A 17343-nucleotide genomic window follows, 5' to 3' on the forward strand; every position below is an offset into this window, starting at 1 on the left:
ATGCGAATGACACATTTGACTAGCGGACATGTGAAGCTCAACCAGCATAATATGATTTTTTTTAAAAATGCATGGTTTTCTAGTTGATGGAAATAAATCTGGGTTGATATGATTTTCAGCCAACAACATAATGCATTTGTTTCAAGGGGAAACTCACCTTTAAACAACATTATGCTGAACAACACATGACAGGTTAAAATGTTACTGACCTGTGGCTGGGCGTACCTCTACAGAGCTTATTGGTTGACCTTCATTACAGGCACAGGTTGAATGGCTCCCCGAGCTTGAAATCTGGGACAAAACAGACAGGTCCCTGGACAGCTAACATTAATTATGCTAGAATTATTCTACAGTTTTTCTTTTCATATTGTGTTTTTGTGCTTCATTGTTGCTCTGATTTTGCTTGGTAGATAAAGTCAAGATAATTCGGTTTTGACTTCATGAGCTGAATTTAACCTGATGCATTACAAGCAATTAAGCACTGAGTCAGTGGAATGTCCCCATTTAAAGGGTCTAAATGGGCCACTTAGTTAGGTTACATCAACTCTGTTCAATACCTATGTGAGATGACCTCAATTCTAACTTTTTGTATGCAGCAAATGGGTTGAGTGAGTTAAACTGTTGAATAAATTGGTCAGGCTTTTTACAGCACTATTAGTACTGGACTATTCCAGTTATATGTTTCACTATGGCTGGGATGCACCAAAAAGCATTTCTTTGATCTAAGATTAGCTCAAATCAGAGTTTAGTAAAGCTAGGTTTCACAGCGGTTTAGTAAAGCCACGTTTATTTATTTAAATAGAATTTAAACTGAGTTTAATTGCTGGGGACAAACATTATATGAACATTAAAATAATAAATTAATAAACAAATAGTTAAATAAATAAATACATACATTAACAGCTTGCTGTCAGCACCAAGTAAGTATAAAAGGTGGAGGGAGGTGTTAACCGTTTCAACTGCAGCTTTTCCATAACAATATATGTTACACTGTTGCTAGCTTGATAAAAGGTTTCTAGTTTCACAGCACTGTTTGACAGTTGGCCCAATCTTCCTCTTCAGCTCCAAAACATTTTCGTTGGTGAACCAGTATCTTGACAAAAAATCATCATCATATAAATCCAATGGGTTGAGTCTGTCTCACAATCTTCTTCAAGGAGCTCGATTATTTTACTTAATCCATCTCAAAACAGCCGCAATTGAGAAGTTAAACCTCCTCCACTGTAGGTTTAAAGTTAAACCTGGATCACAGTTTAAAATGGAATTTAAAGTTTTAGTGCAATAGAATTACAATTAATCTAGGTTTAGAGTAAAAACGAAACAGAGAATTAAAGAGAGGTTTAACTTGAATCTTAATTGAATTTAATCTTAATTTTAAGCGAATTTTCAATTTAAACTTAAACCATGATTTAATCAGGTGTAAAAGTTTGTTCTTGTTGGTGCAATCCAGTCTGTAAGTATTTCCTTTACAGTGTAGACCATGACAAAAAACTTTTCCTACACGTGTCCTTGCCCAGGTATACAAACAGGAGTTCATGGCCTAAATTTGGTCTTCTGGAGGGTCTGTTATCATAATTTGTCTTGACTTACATGCACATTACTTCACTCACTGTAATATGTCAGTAAAGTGAGGCAAAACTGAGACAAAAGCAGCTCAAGTGCTCTCACTTCGCTATAATCCTATCTCTGACTTGATGGTGCCAAGAGCCATTTGCCTCTCCCACAGTCACAAGGACTGATGTAGAGATTTATGTCATACACTGCTGAAAGCACTGAGATTATGCTGAAGTAATGTAGATCTTTTATGATGCAGTTAGAAAGTACTGAGCTTTGCCCTGCAAATGCCCATCTGCTAATTAGACTATAAAACTTATGTTTCCATTAAAAGATTTTAGATAATGTACGTGTGGCTATTTCCCTAAATAAGAAGCAGAGCAGTGCCAAGATATGATTTGTAACGGAGTCAGTTGGAACAAAGCATGTTTTCAGGCAGGACCCAAAAAGCCTTTAAACCAAAACTGGCCTATAAAGCAGGTCAGCACTGCAGCCATGGCTCTGGATCATAATATTACTGGGATCCAAATGAGAAGTTTAGTTGCTTTGGGTCCCTGGGTCATTACTGTTCTCATTAAACGTCCACTGTAGGCCTTGGACCTTCTTAGAGCCCCAAAACAAAACAGCTCACTCAATAACTTGTTGACTTGTAACATGATTGACTGTCCATCTGAAAATGAGTAGGTAATGATGGACAATTGTTTGGTTGTGGAAAGACAGAAGTAAAAAGGACACTGATTCACTGATAACACGAATGGCTCAGGCAAGAACAGTGGGGATGATCAAACAGTAATGGAACAATTGTGGATATATGATATGGCTTCTAACATCCATTTGTCCATCCATCCACCTATCATTTCATCAATCTGTAAGTGTATGGGCCTATTGTTAGTGTAATGTGACTAACAACTTCTGTGTAACTCTCTGGTTTGTTAAAGGCATACAGCACAGACGATCTAACAATCACACAGGGTGGATACAGGGTGTGCGCGCACTATAATGCTATTCAACTGCCCTGCAATTAAAATGTACACTTAGGGTATGGAATGTGAAATATTATGATTTTGTGATGAGAGTCAACTCTACATTCACAATCTACACACTTCTTAGTCTCAACAAAAATAGAACATATTCACATGGACAGATTACTGAATGGCTCTACTGGGCAGCCCCAGGGGCCCAAAGTTTCAAATGACCACAAAGACAAAAAAAGACTACAGTGAGATGCAAAAGAACTGCAAAGAGAGACTAAATACAAAGGGGCAAAACAACCCCGAATAGACTTAAAATGAGTGCCAGCAGACACAAAACAGCCACAAAGCTACCCAAAATTACCACACTAAAAACTACCACAGAGACAACAAAGCAAAAAAAAAAAACATGCATAATTACTACAAAGAAATGCGAAAAACAACAGAATAGAGACTAATAACTATAAAGCCTATGCTTCATGCTCAAGTGGCAACCTCTGGAGCTGAAAAATGAAGCCAACAAAGAATTGCCAAAAACTGCAGTTCCTCTAATGTCCCCTTGAGGCTGGCTCCAGAAGTGACTCAGTCTTTCATTTTCTTCAATCACATGTTAAAATGCACATCTTTACAGAAGAAACAAACATGTTTACAACCTGATATAACCTCTAATTTCAACATTCATGAAAACTTTAGCACACATTACTGTAGCTTCAGCACATCATACATATTTATAATTTTAAATATTCACATAATAATGCCAATTATTTCTTAATATTACTGTATTACTATTTTATGTTGTATATTTTTTACATACTTTACACACAGCACATTATAATCATATTTTTTAAATATAATATATATTTATTATTATCAATGTATTTCTATTTTATTTTATTTTCTTACATAGCTTACTGTATACACTCAGCATATTATAGCTATTCAACTAATGCTTAGTATTTATTATTATCAATGTATTTCTATTCTATTTCATTTTCTTACATAGCCTACTTTATACACTCAGCATATTATACATATTCATGATATTAGATATAAACATACTAGTGCTGCTACTTTTTTCCTATTATTACTGTGTTTCTATTTTACAGTTTTTACGGACTCAACACACTCAGTAAACTATACATATTTATCATTTTTAAACATTCACATAAGCTACTATTGCTTATTATTTTATTATAACTGTATTACCATTTTACATTTTATATTTTTACATACTTTGTGCTGGTACTTAAATGTACTTTCTGTCATTCTATGCTTGGCATCAGAGTGACTGTAACGAACCACAATCAATGGTTGCATGCACTTTATTGAAAACATGCAGTTGCTGCATGTTTTCAATAAAGTAATGTCTGATTCTGATATATTGTGACTGTGTCGACTAACCACACAAAGGCAGCACAAAAACTGAATTGTCCGCTGTTACACCCACGCCCACAGAGATACACAGTCGAGCTTCTCCATTCATACACATTTTCTCCTCCACAGGTTGGGGTGTAGGCTAAATACTTGTGTGGCGTTTGTTTGACGTGACACTCCCCCCTTGTCGATGGGAGGCCGACGTCACCCTGCCAGCGGAGGAGTGGATGGCCTCTGTAATAAAAATACATGAAGAGAATTGAGGAAAAGGAGAAGATTGGCCGGGGGGAAAAGCAACAACACGGCGTTTTATTCCTTTCTCTTCGCCCCGCTGCTGAGCCATGGACGTAAACGCCTTTTAACACAAACCGGGATATATTTCGTTTGCGGCATCGACAGCTCCGGCTGAAAGGCCATGTTATGTGTGGCTTTCTTGGTTTTTTGAGCAGACAGAGAGAGATAACTGTACTGTATCCCAGCCTAGCGGATTGGAGTGAAAGTCCGCCATATTCTGCCTTACCACGCCCGGGAGTCGAGCCATTGTAAAATAAACGGACAGCTGTATTCATGTGTTTTTCCCGTTGTTGCCCTCACCCACGGACGATAACTTGAGCACGGGGGATTTTTGTTGATTGAAAAATACCAACATTGAGGACTTTGAAGACAGGCTGGCCGGGCACGGATGGCAACGCTTAACGAGATCACAGCACGGAGGATGTGTCTTAAAAGGATCTGTTGATCATATTGAGAAGGAGAAGCAGATTACACCAATTAAGATTGCACAGATATTCAACTCAAACCGCTTTGGACACTGTTTTGAAGCTGTCGGGAAGCCACAGAGAGCGAACCGAAACGGGGGGAGGGGGGGTCAATAATTTCTCAAATATCTAATTTTTCCTTTTCCACCACAATCTGTGCGCTGTTCGGGCTCATTATAAAGGGCGTCCACGCGTTATTTCACCACAAGTAGGCCTGTATGAGGACGTTTTTTTGGCACACACAGGCCTCTGCTTTTTTTTTTACCCCGACGAATCTGAATGAATCAGTAAGAGTAAAAAAAGAGCGTGTTTTTCTTTAAAAAAAAAAAAACAAAACAAAACAAAAAAAGGAGCGAGAATGACCCTGGAATCCATAATGGCGTGTTGCCTCAGCGAGGAGGCGAAAGAAGCCAGGCGGATCAACGACGAGATCGAGAGGCAGCTCCGCCGGGATAAGAGGGACGCACGCCGGGAACTGAAACTGTTGCTTCTCGGTAAGCAGGGAGGGAGAGGAGTAGGGAGAGAGATGCAAACCCAAATTCCTCTCACCAAAAATACCTTTGTCAGGCAGGGGGGAGGGGGGTGGGGGTCTGTTAATGGGGCTTCCCACCTGAGTGAAGTTGGGGAGTGTGTGTGTGTGTGGTTGAAATATGTCAGTGTTGTGAGTCCAGTGCACAGATTGGCAGGTCAGCACAGGGAGGAGATGCTGCCTAGTCAGGCCTGTAGGGCTTCCAGTGTTAAAACCACCTGATTTGAATAACTGCGACCGGTTAGTGTCGAGGAAACAAATGCTTTTGGGCCTCATGCATTCACTGGCCTGACAGCAACCTGTGCAGCCAGGCCTACAGGGCCTATCCAGGTGGTGTGCTCATGTCAAACACCGGCTGGGCCAAAGTCTAGCGTTTTATTGGGAGTAATCAAGGCAGTATCGCAGTTTAACACCTAACATTGGCAGTGATTATATCACCGGTGTCAGTCTATGGTGCAAGGTTGGAAGCATGCTGTCCTATCATATATAGTCCTGTGCAAAAGTCTTTGGCAGAGCTCCCATGGATCTTTAAAAAGTCTTAAAAGGCATTACATTTATTCATCTAAATAAAAGGTCTTAATTGGCATTAAACTATCCTAAATTCATCTTTCAGAAGTCTTAAAAATGCTCAGACATAGGAAATAGGATTGTTTTTGTAGCTGTTAATTGTTTTTCTTTTACATTGCATTGCAAAAGCTCAAAATAATGGGTAACTTTAAGAATAATGATAATGAACCAAATGCCTCCAGTTTAACATAACCAAAAAGTCATGTTCCATGTTACGGTATTTATTTGAAAAATAACATAAAATTCTCCCAAACATTAAGTAATTGATATTGGTTCAAGTTTTTTTTTCCATTCAATATTCAATGTAAAAAATGCTCTTAACTTGTATTCCAAGTGGCATTAAAACGTTTCAAAAAGTCTTAAATCCCACTTGCCCTCAGTAGTAGGAGCCCTGCTTAGGCCACCCTAAACTTTGACATTTTAGCAAGTTATAATGCTCATACTTTTATTTATTTATTTCTCAGTAGTCTCTTTGCTAAAATACAACTAGGACGTACAGGAAATATGTACAGTAGCCATCTTCCAGTGAGTTAAACTGTCACAAGTAGTGTATCTAATGCTCAACAAAGAAACGGCTAAAGTCCTAACATGGAATCAAAAGGTACTGTAGCTCAAACATTCAATACTGAGCTGTAGACATGTCTTGAATGCAACCTGGTGTAGATCCGGCAGATGATTAGTGTTGTAAACCTCATATCGTCTGCCCAGCAGAGCTCAAGACAGACTAAGTGGAAAAGAGGATCACTTTAGCCTGTTGAAGTTATGTCTTTATTTCTGAAATATTTGTGTTTTTAATTCAGTTTACATAGTTCCTGTATGTTGTGGTTGAATTTTAGTGAAGAGATGGCTGATAAATATGTATGTTTATTATAACCTTAATAAAATAAGAGAAATAATTATATGTTTAGGGTGGCAAAAGACTTTTCCACAGCACTGTATATTAGAGCCGTGGTTCCTAACTGGTCCAGCTACTGGGTCCAGATTTCTCCTCTGTCATTAGTTCAAGCTCTACATATCAGATAAATCACCACACATCCAGTTTTATTTCACAAAATGTAAACACTTGAGCTTACAACACAGTGAAATAAAACCTGTGGCTAGGATAAAGTGCTAAAATGTAGTAAATATACAGCACTGCAACAAAAAAGGTGCATATTATTGCTTTAAGACCAGTGACATAAAAACACTGCAAAGGCACAGTATGTTAATAGTATGAACACCAAGAACAATACCAAAAACAGGACAATAAAATATTGAAAGAAGACAAACAAACAAACAAAAAGCAGGATGATGTGCTAAATGCAGCCCTTAACAGGGTTTGTATTTTTAAATAAAGTGTGTTTTCTGTAAACCTGAGTATATCCTTCCCTAAACCACTGACGAGCTACTCTCTCTCATAGCTAGAAACTGGAGAAGAACGTCTCAGAATTATGAAATCACAGGGTGGAGTTGTCCAAACTTTTTAGAATGGCGGCCAGATTAGATAATGTCAAAATACCTGGGGGCCAGCTGCTTCTTGCATCATATGAGTTTAAAAAAAAAATTTAAATCATATAAATGACACAGAAGCAACTGTTTCATCTTCAAGTGAAAAAGTATTCAACTTCCCACCCATCGTTCGACTTTATACTTTGCCGTGGCCATGTCTGCTACATTGCAGGAAATTTCTGGCGTAAGGTTCATTAGCTTACCATCAGTTCATGAAAAACATGAGTTTCGTCTAGTTTTTACTCGGTGCATGTCTTCAGGCTGTAGGAGATTGTACTGCCATAGTGAGATGAATGAAATGCAAAGTGATCTTGCTCGATTAACTAATATTGCATTATTCTTATAGTATGTTTTAAAAGACAAGACAAGAGCCATTTAAAATCGGTTTTAGGACCACAACTGACCTCCGGGCCGGACTTTGGACATGACTGTCATAGGGTGTAAAGTCTGAAGCTGCTCCATAGATGGTGAATTTGTCGACCAACAGAACGTTTGTTTCAATTTTTATACCCAACTGAGCTTTAATTTATTGTAGTCTTAGTCCTGAAAGAGAAAATGTAGCTACGCAAAAACGTCATCATTCCTGTGCGCTCTCAGTGTTATCTATATCATCTTTCCCAATACATTTTCTATGGAGCATCTCCAGACTTTATTATGTACGAGATCACAAATTGAAGTTTTACCACGTTAGCTTTTGGATTTGGGTGAGAGTTGTTCATGTTTACTTAATTTTTTGGACGTCTTAAACTTTAAGAATAACATGAGTTCCCCTTTAAACAAATTAAAACCCTTTGCTATGAGGTGAAATAAATAATTCTACCTTTATGACTACATAACTTGTTAAGCCACATAGAATCATAAAACACCAGCCATTAAATCATAAAACTTTAAAATGACCCTATGCTACTTGTACTTTTTTGAAACACAGGGATGTGATATTTGTTGGATGTTAATGCTCTCAGAAGTATTGGTCATACTTGAGAATTTTGAGGAAAACAAGACATTTACTCACCATCCCGTTTTTAATTTAGATTTGCTGCAAAAAGCCCATTCAGTTGTGTCGGCCGTGGTCTGGGAGATGGTGAAACCTCTCTTCCTGATCCAGGACCCTCCTCTCTCAGTCCCATACAAAATGCATGGAGGAAAAGTTGGTGGATCAGTTTTAAGATCACACCATCCAGACTACTTTCCGAAGAATACATGCAGGGTTTTTGTGTCTTTAGGGATGTTTTAAGAGAGATTTGAGGAAAAATGATGAAATGAGTCCCCGTTAACTGGATCTGAAGGTGCTGACTGCCACCTCGATTGTTAACTATGGTCAAATAATTGTGTTGTTGTTTTCCCCTAATCTCTTTTAATTCCCAACAATTCGCCTATTATGCAAACACATAAACAGCCAGTGACCCAAACCAAAAAGTGATGATTTAGTTAGTCTGAGGACGTTACCTGTATTTCTCACAAGACAGTATTAAACCTTTAAAACGTGAGTAAATTGGCTTAATTTCTTTCAAAACATGGGAAAAGGTGATGAGCAACTAAACAGGAAATTACCCCAAAATTGGCAAGAAATTAGAAAAGAAAATCAGCAAAGTAAAAACAAAAAAAGGGAAATGGCCCCAGAAAAGGGTATAAAAAATGTAAATAATTCTGTAAAATAATTTAAAAAATGTAAGTATTCTAATTATAACTATCACTTTCTGGTCATTTTTCCAGGCCTTTGAAAAGAAAATCTAAATCTTCTAATATATTTCAATTTTTCAGAACATTTTTTGCTAAATTTCTCATTGCCTTGTTTCCCATGTTTTTGAAAGAATTCAAACCAATTGGCTCAGGTTTAAGATATTTAAATACTTCTGAAAGACATTTGAATGCAGCACAAAAAAAAGTGATATCACTCAAAGAGTTAATGCAATATAAGTGATGACTCAGACCAAATGAATGAACACAATTCATATTTAATATGCATTTTTTTTTGTGCAGTAGCCGTTTATCAGTAGATCCTGCGGGGTGTTATATTTCAGAGTGGTTTAGAAGCCTCTAATGACAGGAAGCTTACAATTAATGTCTTTGAATATTGAGTCGCAGGGAAGAAGCGATCCATTAAGTAGCAGAGTAAAAAGTTTCCAGTAATGATGAACCATATGTGTGATCTCACACCAACATGCTCCTGTCTGGGTCAAGAAACAATTAGGGCCCAATCAACCATTTTTAGCTATGGGACCAGAGCTCGTGGAATATACTGTATGAGTATATACACAAGGCTCTGAATTCACAGTGAAAGCACTTTGTGGGTCTATTTAATACAAACTCTGCCGCTCTCACTGCTAGTGTGGGAGTTAACCGGAGGAAGTTGTGCACGCTCCACTATAGCTCCATTAACCCATATGCTACAGTATCGGTGTATTGCGGGTTTTTAAACGCACTAATTGCTAAATGTCCCCTGGGATCTGGAGCAAAACTCTCCAGTCAAGTCTAGAAGGTTCTCTATTCTTCAAAATGGCCAACGCTCGGTTTATAGTCTTTCAAACCCACTAATTGCTTTATATCCACAGAGACCGGGTATATTGAAGCCCACACAACAGAACAAATGAGCAAGTTTAAAAAACATCACAAACATTTAATCCGCTCTCCTCGTGCACCCTAACATCCATTTAGGCGTCGTAAACTAATGAGGGATATGTACTGAAATTGTCATTCATTTAACCTGGGCAGATCACCAAGAATACATAACTAGCAACAGAGTGAAGAGTTGTTGCAGTGGGAGGAGGAGGGGGTTCGATAGTGTTATGCTTCGGAGCTGTCTGGCACACACACACACACACACACACACACACACACAGTTTAAAGTGAGCTAATGAGTCAGAGATACTAAAGGCTTCAGCAAGATCGGTGACTCAGGAGAAGTCCAGTGAAAATCAATCTCCGTTAAATCGGAATGAGGCGGGGCATTTCGGTAACTGAAACTGATCTCCAGCAATACATAAACATAAACACATTAATGGAAAATTAAATCACAGTCATAGAAATTTTAGTGATGTCATCAACAGAAAGCTCGGACCTCCTCATAGTTTACAAGAAAACAAAAGTATTCACACACACCCCATGTGTATGCTTAAAGCTTCATGTTAATGAAGCTGCAGGTGACGTTCAGAGTATTAATATAGCAGAAAATAACCGTTTGCTATGTAAAAATATAACGGAGATGATGAAGTCACGTTACCTCTGTTTGTTGTTGTGAGAGACGGTTTAACCCCATGTGCTTGTTAGTGCATATAAGTTCCTGTGTGTTCAGGGTTGCAGCGATATACTGTGTTCAAGGTATACAGTGGTGCTAAAGTTGACGGCACTGTTTGTGTTTACTTAGCTACGGTGTTAAAAAATGCAATCAGATGGAAAATCTCTCATGCACATGTGCTCCTCCTTTTCCTGTTGACTGCATTTTACAAACGCTTCAATTGAGAAAATGATTTTAAGTCTCAATTACAAAGTGTTTGTTACTATTAATAGTAATAATGTGTAATACTGTATATTGCGATACCGTAAAATCGTGAGATGATAATTTCACCATGAAAATCTCATACTGTTGCAGTATGCGCTATCGAATGACATAGTCACAGAAGCGAAACGTCCACCCTCTGGTTACCTCCCTCATAATATTGTTAGCATGTTTGCTGTTGTTAGCACTGTCCAAACTGTTACTTTTCCAATAATATGCCATGCCAAAATGTTGCTGTATCAAATTCAGATATTTTGCAACACATGCCATGCTTTACAAAACAACATAATGATAAAAATTAAGATTTAATAACATTAGGCTACTCATTGGTACCAAAACAGCCACATGTGATCAGACATGTGGAGTGAAACAAACTAAACAGACCTTTTTTCCACAGCAGACATCTTGATTTATCAAACACCAGGTTCACAGGTGTAAATAATTAAACTGTTAATTGTTGCACTGCTGCAATGGGCATGGTAAAAAAAAAAATGAAGCATTATTAACATCGTTAGTGCCACCTGTGCTTTTCTTGCTATTGCAAGTCAAAATTTCTGCCCTATATCTGAATTATAACCCGCCATGAAAAATATTGCAAGTCAAAGTATATGCAGTGAAAAATACAGTAAAACAAGAGAAAACAGGAGAGTTTCTGATGCTAGCAAGATGTAGGTTATCAAGATGTATTCCCAAAGTAAAACAAGCAAGTTTTGTTTTCCTATCAACCAAGCCATGACAGGGTGGCTACCAGATGCCAGACCGCAAGAGGAAGCTACCCCCGGCAAATTTAGAGGTGAAACGCCAAGTAGATTAAGTTTATTCCAAAACAAGAGTGAACCTGGAGTTGGCTTTCACTTTCACTTCGTCTGGTGATTCAGTTCACAAACTGTAACCAATAATTCCTGCATAGTGTAACTTCAAGATATCACATGACCCAAAGTTTACCTCAACACCCGTCAGATGATAGTTTCTCACAGCACGTGAGCACACCTCTAATGTTTTGTGAAAATAAAAGTGGTGCGTAATAACATCAAGAGCTGGAAAAGACCTTTGACTTTGACAGTCAGAGAAATGACAGAGAATTAATCTGAGAGTCTCCCACTGACGACCCAGCAGAAATCGAGTAGGTGCAGTCTGCATATTTAGAGTTTTCTTTAGGACGGAAGTCGGCAAGTGAACCCTCTTGTTTTCCAAGCGAGGCTCATTGACTGAGCTGCTCCACTGGAGGAGGAGCGGACAATGCTTCGAGGGCACTTGACTAGTTGTTGAGATAAGGAAGAGCACTTCTCTTTAACTTGCTAAACTTTCTGAAATGTGCAGGCTGTCGGGGCCTTTAGCTTAAAAACAACATTTACTTTAGCAGCAAGACTTTGAAGGAATTACATTCTGATAAAAGGTGAACAGACTGAGGCTGTTCTCTTGTCTTCATTTTTGAGTAAAGTGAACTCTTAAAGCGTGACATTGGGTCTGGAGAAATGTAAAGCGACGGGAGAAAGAAGGTGCAAGGCTCCATTACATTAGCTGAGATTCCAAACCTGTGCAGTCATGGGAAGTTCAAGATGATTGAAGAAGAGAGGAAAGTAGCAGCTAAGCCCAGGAATGGTGACAGAGTGACTGGAAACTAACAGAGAATCTGTTTTTTAGCACATAGGCTACAAATTACATATTTTTCCTGCTTTTCATTCTCCACATGTAGGTTTTCAGAGTGATTTTCTACCTTCACTGCCTGTCTCTTCAGTTGTTTTTTTTTAATTTTATAAAAGGATTTGAACGGCCTAGTAAGAGTAAAAGTTTAGTAAGTATTTTATCTTTATTTTTATATTTGGTTGAGTTCATTTTAGTGCTTGCAAACAGAAGTTGTTGGAACTTGTTTGAGCTCAAAACATGAGATAAAGACTGCAACAACATCTAAAACTCTAAATTTGAAAAAAAAAAATCAGCTAAACAAATCTTCTTGAATATTTTGTATGACATCCATGTTTGTGTGGCTCATGGATAGTAACTAGAAACACTTTGCCTCATTGAAGCTTGTTTACTGTATATACACAACACACTGAACTCCAGACCACTGAAAGAGTCGGGAAACATTAACTACCTCTATTGTCAACGACTAAATTAACCACCAACTATTCTGAACATCAATAGTCAATAATTGGTTAGTGTAATTTTTCTTAAGAAAAAAAAAATTGGCGTTTTCTGATTTAGCCTTTAAAAATGTTTCTTTTCTCCTCTATGACAGTAAACTGAAAATCTTTGAGTGGTGGCCATTTGAGGACGACATCTTGGGCTTTGGGAAACACTTACTGATATTTTTTGACATTTTATAGACCAAACAACTATCGATTAATCAAGAAAATAATCAACAGATTAATCGACAGTTTAGAAAGATTGTTAATTGCAGCTCTAATTCTCACCTGTACTGAAATAACCTTTTTTGTCTTTTTTTAAATAGAGCTTAAATCATAAATCAATTAATCAGTTTGTGTATTGATAGAAAATTAACCATTTTTTTAAACTGGCTAATCTTTTAAGGCATTGCCGAGCAACAATGCCAAGCATTTATTGTTTCCAGCTTCTCAAATGAGAGGATTCGAAGAAACAATTTGAATATGATATCTCGCGCTCTGATATATTTAATGTAAATTTGTCATTATGTATTTAATGTAAATTAGTTGGTGCCCTAAATTTTACCCTCGTAGGATACAAGGTACATGGTAAACTTATTAGCCATTTTTAAAACAGTAAACAGTAAATGCTGCACAATAATTTCTACTTTACTGCATTTATTACATACATCTGACTTCTGTTTATTAAACATTAACGTCAGAAGCATGTGTTGACAGTCAAAAGGGTTACACATGAATAATTATCAGGCTCATCTCCATCTGCTAAATTGATTTAAAACTGCTCAATTACAAAAGTGGCACAGCCCAGCTCCAGTCCTCAAGAGAGCATGGACCTAGTTTATGATTCCTGTCCCTCTTAACGCACTTACAGAGAACATCACAGATAAGTGGGATGACGGGGTTTGAAGGTAAATTGGATTTAAAAAAATCAGAACATGCAAAAAAGTTATATAATTTAGTTTATGTTATTACCTCTGCGGACACAGGAAATATCTACTGAACTGTGTTCTAATTTTGCACACCTGGATAACTTTTAAAATCATTGCAGCACTCACGCATTTTTGACCCTGATTTTTTTGCATATCATTTGTCAAAAACATTTGCAAAAGCGTTGATCTGCCCCAGTCACTGTGAGCTGCTTTTATCAGCCAAATGAAAGCTGTGGGAATTTTTTCAGGGCTACAACTGAACAAAGTCCACCGCAACTTTTAACAAGCTTTCAACAAACACATGGTTGTAATTGTGAGAGGAAGCACTAAAGATGTTATATGATTCTTGTATGAGTGCAGCCAATTTAACAGTGCAGCTATAGTAAGTGCAGAACTAAGGAGAAAGAACATTTTCTTTACAGTTTTACATTATTATTCAGTTCCACTACAGCAGACATTGTAATGCAAGTAAACACTTACAGAGTATCTGCATTTTCTACAGTATAATCAGGTGCTGCGCGACATTGACGGGATATAAACAGCACAGCACACTTAGAATTGTGCATAGTTCACATCTAGTTGTCCCAAACTAAAATAACTCACATTAACACGTATATGTACTACAAATGCTGGTGGAGAGTATATGAATGCTGGCTACTGTCTACACCGCAGTATTTTTTTAATTAAAATTTTGTCCGTGCCTTGTTTTTTTGCTTTAGTTTTGCTGATGCTGGCTTAAGGCTGCCTGCCATTAACACTGAATATATTTGACACCCACAGGAGTGAGATTTTCTTTATGAAATTGAAAACCAAAACCAGCACCTTAGATCGGAGAACAGGGTTTCAACTTTTAGTTCATAGAGGTGCAAAAACTCAAAATCATGTTTGTGTAATTGAGATGGAGAAGAGAGCTTGGAATTCCCACCAATACAAGAGGGATCTCGTTATAATTATATTTTAGCCATATAATAAGCATATAGTTTATAATCAGAACCAAGCAGTGCCTGAAGCTTGTTAGATGTTATAGGAAGCCGGATCCACAGTATGATATTGTATTTTTAACGAATGATAAACCTAGCCTAGATTGTGGTTTGTAAAGCTGACTCCTGCACAGATACTACACACTGTAGTTAGAGAAACAAATTGCAAGTTGAACTGAAGCTTTTGTAAAAGTGATTGTGGTACTGTGGCCTTGCTGTGCTCTGCGTGTTAACTCGCTCCTTGAGGTGCTGCTAAGGTCTTGTGCTCTTGTGAATTCATTTCCTCTTCTTTGCTAATGCATTTTTTATAAAAATCAAGCAACATAGTGGTGGTCTTGAATTCCTCATCCCATTCGGTTTAAAAAGTCAGCTGCAGGCGTCTGTGCATAGCTGACGCTGATGCTGTGGTGCATTCAGGGGCTGCGGAAATGCAAAGCTCTCAGGACTCTGTCTCATGGCCAATAAACAAGAGTCTTTTTAGCTTTGACCAGTGCTCTATAACTCGCTCTGTCAGTTGGTCTGCAAAAAATTTGTCCCTCTTTGCAGCTACAGTTTTTGCCTAAAGAAGCTGAAATTTGGCATGGAGGTCGCAGCTATTTCAAATTAACGCTTGTTATTTGTGGAAGCTACCACATTTTTCAAAGTCCTTTGATTAACTTTAATATGTGCTTATACTTTGTTCTACCAGTTTAAGCATAGGTGGTAATTATTTTTCAGCTTACACTCAAGTTTCAAAACCCAGAGTATCACACGGGCAAATAAATGCACCACACACAGACACAAGGCAGCATGCCTGCTTTCATTTGTCTTTTCTAGGTCCTTTGAGTCTGACTGCATTCACGAGCCCAGGGGCACATCAGGTATTCTCCTCAGGTGTAATGTCGGGCAATTCGCGCCAGCCTCAAACACGGGGTTAATCCAGGGTCACTGCATTGGTTTGAAAGGTGACTCAGCAGCCTCTAATGGCCAGCGCACACTCACACCCAGCATACCCGCCGTCTCTTTCTCTCTCTCAGTGCTTCTCTCTCAGTAACAGAGAAGATCCATTAGGACCCAGATTTAAGTAATCCTGGAATATTCTGGAGTTATTGTCTTTAATATTTTAAGACTTTTGAGTCATTTTGTTATATTTTATTATACATACAGCTGATGGTTAAACAATGCTGTAAAGCCTTTTCATTTTTCTATAACTCAAGGTAACCTATATAAAACACTTTTGTAGGGTAGTATCTTACAAATTGAAGGAATAGTGTGTAAGATTTAGGGGGATTGAGTGACCTCTAGTGTTGAGAATTGCAGATTGCAACCGGCTGAAACTTCTCCGTGTTAGGAATCCTTCAGTGTTTATTGTTCGGGAGTTTTGTTTTTTTTTTGTTTTTTTTACCAGGAGTCGAATTAACCAAAGAGGTCTCTTCCTCTCTAAAACAAACAGACCAGGTGATTTAAACTGGTAAAAACGGTGAATAAAGTAGTTTCAAGTTACAAATCGGTGTTTCTCTGAAGCTGTTTGCCATGTCACAGATGGTCAGTGAGACAAACAATTGTTAATATGGCCTCACCTTTTTTCTCCAATAACTTTAGATCCAGATGTTTAGGTGGTGTATACCAGGAGCTGAATTATCCACAAAGGTCTTTTCCTCTCAAAACCAAATGAAATAAAGCAGTTTCTTATTAATTTTTTCCCCATAACATTTACCTGTTAACTATCTAACTAGTGGCCAATATGAAAATGGGAATTAGGTTTGGATTGTTTGTTCTGATCAACTAGAATCATTGTGGTGCAACATGGAGATCTTGTAACTTAATTATATATAAACGGCTCATCGAATAATAGATGATAAAAGCACAACAATTCTTATTTTCAGGAGATTATAAACTAAAGAAAACTATACTAATACTTATTCTATTTCTTTCTTCTTTTTTTTTTGAAATGTCCCCTAAATCCTACAAACTGGAACTTTTATCTGAGGATTTTCTTGAATGGGTGAATCCCTAAAAGAAACTGTTGAGTCTGCTGTCTTGAAAGACATTATATTCCAATTTTTACACATAAAACAAAATTGTAGCATCTCAGCGACAATTTATCAGGTCAGACTTGGCCAATTGAGGCGACTTTAATCATAAACATTTCCATCTATGGATGAATTTATGAGTCACTCACATTCCTCTGTCTGTGTGAGGACATCAGGTTCTCTCCTATTCTCTGTGTTTGAACAGAGCCGAGATCAGAATTGTACCCCACACAAGTAACCCAGATCCTTTGTGCATGTACAAACCCAGAGCCCACTGGCAGTTCATTTAAGTTTTTTGATTACTCACTGTTCCACTTTGCCTGTTTAAAAAATAGAATGTGTCTATTTTTAGGGCGGATGCCGTAAGGCATTAACTTTTGTGCAACGCTATTTGTGGCCTGCAACAACTACTATTTGTCATTGAGGTTCAAGTAATAGTTAATTATAGGTGGTCCGAGTGTGTGGGTGGAAAGCAGGTGGTGACAAGTCTCACCCCTCTCTTTTGTGCTCCAAGGTGAATATTTTAAAGTGCACCAAAGGACAACAGCATTTTGTAGCA

General features: G+C 37.8%; 2 protein-coding genes across 6 annotated transcripts in view; one reads left to right on the top strand and one right to left on the bottom strand.

Moving 5' to 3' along the window:
* Positions 1 to 8875, bottom strand: part of wdr31 (WD repeat domain 31) — a 24972-nt gene extending 16097 nt beyond the window's left edge. For 4 of the 5 annotated variants that reach the window (XR_015776447.1, XR_015776445.1, XR_015776446.1 and 1 more), the window contains exon 1: positions 8254 to 8875. Coding sequence is in view for 2 of the 5 variants with exons in the window: in XM_088076700.1 (XP_087932826.1) it covers positions 8254 to 8256 (3 nt within the window). In the remaining 3 variants the exon portion in view is untranslated. Of the gene's footprint in view, positions 1 to 4049; positions 4165 to 8253 lie in introns of those variants that run through there. The other variant, XM_088076701.1, reaches the window with a different exon arrangement.
* The window catches only part of LOC121944025 (guanine nucleotide-binding protein G(q) subunit alpha), a 26502-nt gene continuing 13215 nt past the window's right edge, over positions 4057 to 17343 (top strand). Inside the window, exon 1 of the mRNA XM_042487682.2 lies at positions 4057 to 5151. Coding sequence (XP_042343616.1) covers positions 5016 to 5151 — 136 coding nt within the window. The 5' untranslated portion in view covers positions 4057 to 5015. The remainder of the gene's footprint in view (positions 5152 to 17343) is intronic.

The sequence above is a fragment of the Plectropomus leopardus genome, chromosome 4, assembly GCF_026936395.1.
Source record: "Plectropomus leopardus strain MGB_pleo_1.0 chromosome 4, ASM2693639v1, whole genome shotgun sequence".
Taxonomy (NCBI): Eukaryota; Metazoa; Chordata; class Actinopteri; order Perciformes; family Serranidae; genus Plectropomus; species Plectropomus leopardus.